Consider the following 4,511-nt stretch of genomic DNA (forward strand, 5'->3'; position numbering starts at 1 on the left):
CTGCTGGTCTCCCGGGGATGGTGTGGGCGGGCTCTCAGCTGGCTGCCTCTGTTTGATTGGTTGGAGAGAGGCAGCAGTGTGGCAGAGAGCTTTACTGATTGGAGGGCGGGAGAGAAGGGAAATGTTACTTCTGCTGCAGCCGGAGGTCCCCTGCCTGCCCGGTACCCACAGCGATGCACTTGTGTAAACTACAGCAAGGGGGCAGTATAGACATGCTGGCATTGGCAACCCGGCTGTCACCCTTCTCTTGTGTCAAGCGAGGTGCGGATCACCCCCCCCCCCCCCCCTCCATAGTGACGCCAGTGGCAATAAATGAGTTTCAGGACAGAAACCAGGAATTGTCCCTGGAAATCACAGACAGCTAGTAATTACTGGCAGGACAATCAGCCAATCACAATCCTCTCCCTGTGATGTCACCAGTGGGCGGAGCTCTCACACCCCCTGACTCCCCCCAGATATCTTTATACAACCTCCCACCACACATAACGCAGCATGGAGGGGCTCAGTGAAGGTGGCAGTGAAGGTGTGGAGGTGTCTGATGGGGTCACACAGGGCATAAAAGGAGATCTGCCCGGCCTCATAATCCAGATATATCCTGACTCTATCACTGGGGATCCCGTCAGGTAACCGGATCTCTTTCCTGTCATGTATCACTGAGTAATGATTACCCCCCCTGTGCAAACCCCAGGACTTGTTATTCCCTCCAATCACTGACTCCTCCCCTCTCCTGGCTATACTGGGGTAACACATCCCAACTCTCCATATACATGATCCCCCAACATCCACTTCCCAGTAATGTCGCCCTGAGGAGAAACTCCGGCTGCTCAACACCTGAGGAGTATAATCCTGAAATCTCTCTGGTGTGTCTGGGCGGTTCTCCCCTCTAGGTGACCAGGATGCAGTTTTCCTGTCATGTGATATATATAGATAATTATTAGCTGTGGCTACATCCAGTAATATGTCTGCATACACTGGCAGCCCTGATGTTTGCTGTGCAGCCCCAATATTTGTCCCCCCAGCCTGGCGCTGTGTGTGTTGTGCTGTGGGGGAGGGGTGGGGGTGTGGCCTGGAGAGTTTAGCAGTGATGGGAACTTTGTCCTCTGTACTGGAATGTGGATAGGCCTGTGTGTGTTGTGCGGTGGGGGTGGGTTGGGGGCGTGGCCTGGATAGTGTAGCAGTGATGGGAGGTTTGTCCTCTGTACTGGAATGTGGATAGGCCTGTGTGTGTTGTGCGGTGGGGGTGGGGTGGGGGCGTGGCCTGGATAGTGGGGGCATGGCCTGTGTTTCTGTATGTTGCTGCACAATTACCCCAGACATGATATCAGCTAGTCCTGTGTGTAATGTGTGTGAGATGCCGGCCACATCCAGATCCCCTCCATCATTGAGCTGCTTATCATGTCTGTCCTCCGTGTCACACAAGTCACCTGTGTGTGATTCCTGTAAGACCGTCAGTGGATCAGTCATGTTACACAGCTCCTCAATGTGACGCATCTTCAGAGACAGCTCCTCCTTCTTTATCTCCAGCTGTCTGATGATGTCATCATAGGATTGTGACATCATCTCTGCCTGCCTCATGATGTCACTCAGGATTCTCTTCTCCAGCTCATCCAGCCGTCTCCTGAGGTCTCTAAACAGGGCAGTGACTCTCTCTGCTTCACCATCTGCTTTTCCTTGTGCTTTTCTCCTGCGTTCCTCCAGACTCTGGACTCTTTTCTCAGCCTCCTCTGTCTCTGCCATCAGTGTCTGCAGATCATTTCTCAGCTTCTTCTTCTTCTCCTCAGAGGCCTCATCCAGTGACATCATCTTATGTCCTACATGTCCCCCGATCACATAGCAGGACACACAGACACAGGCAGCATCCTCAGTGCAGTAATACTTCAGTATTTCCTTATGGACGGAGCATTTCCTGGTCTCCGGGGAGGTGGTGGGGGCACATAAGACGTGTTCTGGTGCCTTGCTGTGGACTCTCAGGTGATTATCACACATAGAAGCGTCACAGTGAAGACAGGACATAACAGCAGGTACAGGAGAATGGATACAGTAAGTACAATGGACTCCGGCCTTCTCCTGATCTGGCTGAGTAGACAGGAAACGCCCTGCTATGTTCCTCAGAGCAATGTTCCTGTGTAATCCAGGCCGCTCCTCGTACTCCTCTCTACATTCAGGACAGGAATAACCTGCAGACCCCTCCTGTGAGTCCAGCACATGATCAATACAGACCCGGCAGAAGTTGTGACCACATGTCAGGCTTACAGGATCTGTATAAATGGTCAGACAGACGGGACACTCCAGCTCCTCGCTCAGATCAGCAGACGCCATCGCTGGCAGCAGGAGAGGAAACCAAAGTGAAAGTCTCTGATTCTCGGAATCCAGAAGAACCAGTTACTTATTACTTGCCTGGGGGAGGGGCGGCGTCACAGCGGTTTTTCTTTTAATCAAATAAAAACTTTACAAATAAAGCAAAACTATAATAGGGACATAATGTATGATTATAGCAAGAATTATAATGGAATTCCCTTTCAGGCATGATCAGCAACAAGACTGTACTCTGTAAAGTGCTGCAGAAGATGTCGGTGCTATATAAATACATAATATAATATGGTAGGACATTACACTATGACTATGGTAGGATTAGATTGTGAGCTCCTCTGAGGACAGTCAGTGACATGACTATGTACTCTGTAATGTGCTGCAGGAGATGTCAGTGCTATATAAATACATAATAATAATATGGTAGGACATTACACTATGACTATGGTAGGATTAGATTGTGAGCTCCTCTGAGGACAGTCAGTGACATGACTATGTACTCTGTAATGTGCTGCAGAAGCTGTCAGTGCTATATAAATACATAATAATAATATGGTAGGACATTACACTATGACTATGGTAGGATTAGACTGTGAGCTCCTCTGAGGACAGTCAGTGACATGACTATGTACTCTGTAATGTGCTGCAGAAGATGTCAGTGCTATATAAATACATAATAATAATATGGTAGGGCATTAGACTATGACTAGGGTGGGATTAGAGTGTGAGCTCCTCTGAGAACAGTCAGTGACATGACTATGTACTCTGTAATGTGCTGCAGAAGATGTCAGTGCTATATAAATACATAATAATAATATGGTAGGACATTAGACTATGACTATGGTAGGATTAGACTGTGAGCTCCTCTGAGGACAGTCAGTGACATGACTATGTATTCTGTAATGTGCTGCAGAAGATGTCAGTGCTATATAAATACATAATAATAATATGGTAGGACATTAGACTATGACTTTGGAAGGATTAGATTGTGAGCCCCTCTGAGGACAGTCAGTGATATGACTATGTACTCTGTAATGTGCTGCAGAAGATGTCAGTGCTATATAAATACATAATAATAATATGGTAGGACATTAGACTAGGACTATGGTAGGATTAGACTGTGAGCTCTTCTGAGGACAGTCGGTGACATGACTATGTATTCTGTAATGTGCTGCAGAAGATGTCAGTGCTATATAAATACATAATAATATGGTAGGACATTAGACTATGACTATGGTAGGATTAGAGTGTGAGCTCCTCTGAGGACAGTCAGTGACATGACTATGTACTCTGTAATGTGCTGCAGGAGATGCCAGTGCTATATAAATACATAATAATAATATGGTAGGACATTAGACTATGACTATGGTAGGATTAGAGTGTGAGCTCCTCTGAGGACAGTCAGTGACATGACTATGTACTCTGTAATGTGCTGCAGAAGATGCCACTGCTCTATATATACATAATAATAATATGGTAGGACATTAGCACTGGCGTAGGAGCAGGGGTCGCAGCAGTCGCACTGGCGACCGGGCCCTCGATCTCCTAGGGCCCGTACCGGCCCCTGCTCCCCGCATTCTCCTCTGTCCCCAGGCCCTCCGTGACAGCCGCTTAGCTCCGCCCCCAAATCGCCGGTAGCTCCGCCCCCAAATCGCGGGTAGCTCCGCCTCTCACAGGATCGTTCCTGTGAGTTGCTTGATTCTTTCACCGAGCCCTGCCCCTGCAAATCCCATTGGCTGGCACAGCAAGGACAGAGGACAGAGCATGGGAGAAGATGGAGATGAGCCAAGAGCTCCCTTCCCCCAGGCAAACAGAGCGGGAGGTATGAGAGGTGAGTGCTGTCTCCCTCTTTATTTCCCTGTCACTGCTTATCAGCCTTTACTGTATCCAGAGCCCGCAACAGGGCTCACTAACCTTCCTCCACCAGACCCCTAGTAATTTCCTGTCTTTCTATCCACCCCCCAGAATTCTCACTAGCCCCCCCTCAACCTCTCTCCCCCAGACTCCTAATAACCTCCCTCACTCCCCCCTCAATATTCTTCACCCTCCCTTTCCCAGACTCCTAACTGCTCTCCCTTCTTACTCCCCCGACCCCTAATAACCCCCCCGTCTCTCCTCACTTCCCCCTTAATATTCTTCACTGTCCCCCGACCCCTAATAATAGCTCCCCTCTCTCGCCTCACTCCTCCCTCAATATTCCT

General features: G+C 48.9%; 1 protein-coding gene across 1 annotated transcript; it reads right to left on the minus strand.

Annotated features, from left to right (window-relative positions):
• Positions 1 to 281: 281 nt before the first annotated feature.
• LOC137519261 (E3 ubiquitin/ISG15 ligase TRIM25-like) lies at positions 282 to 2,327 on the minus strand. The gene has a single exon (XM_068238158.1). The coding sequence runs from the start codon at positions 2,317 to 2,319 to the stop codon at positions 433 to 435; it is 1,887 nt and encodes a 628-aa protein (XP_068094259.1). The 5' UTR covers positions 2,320 to 2,327; the 3' UTR covers positions 282 to 432.
• Positions 2,328 to 4,511: the final 2,184 nt, after the last annotated feature.

This window comes from Hyperolius riggenbachi, chromosome 5 (assembly GCF_040937935.1).
Source record: "Hyperolius riggenbachi isolate aHypRig1 chromosome 5, aHypRig1.pri, whole genome shotgun sequence".
NCBI lineage: Eukaryota > Metazoa > Chordata > Amphibia > Anura > Hyperoliidae > Hyperolius > Hyperolius riggenbachi.

Excerpts from the sequence above, each read along its gene's own strand:
- LOC137519261 (XM_068238158.1), bottom strand. The coding sequence starts at position 2,319 with ATGGCGTCTGCTGATCTGAGCGAGGAGCTGGAGTGTCCCGTCTGTCTG.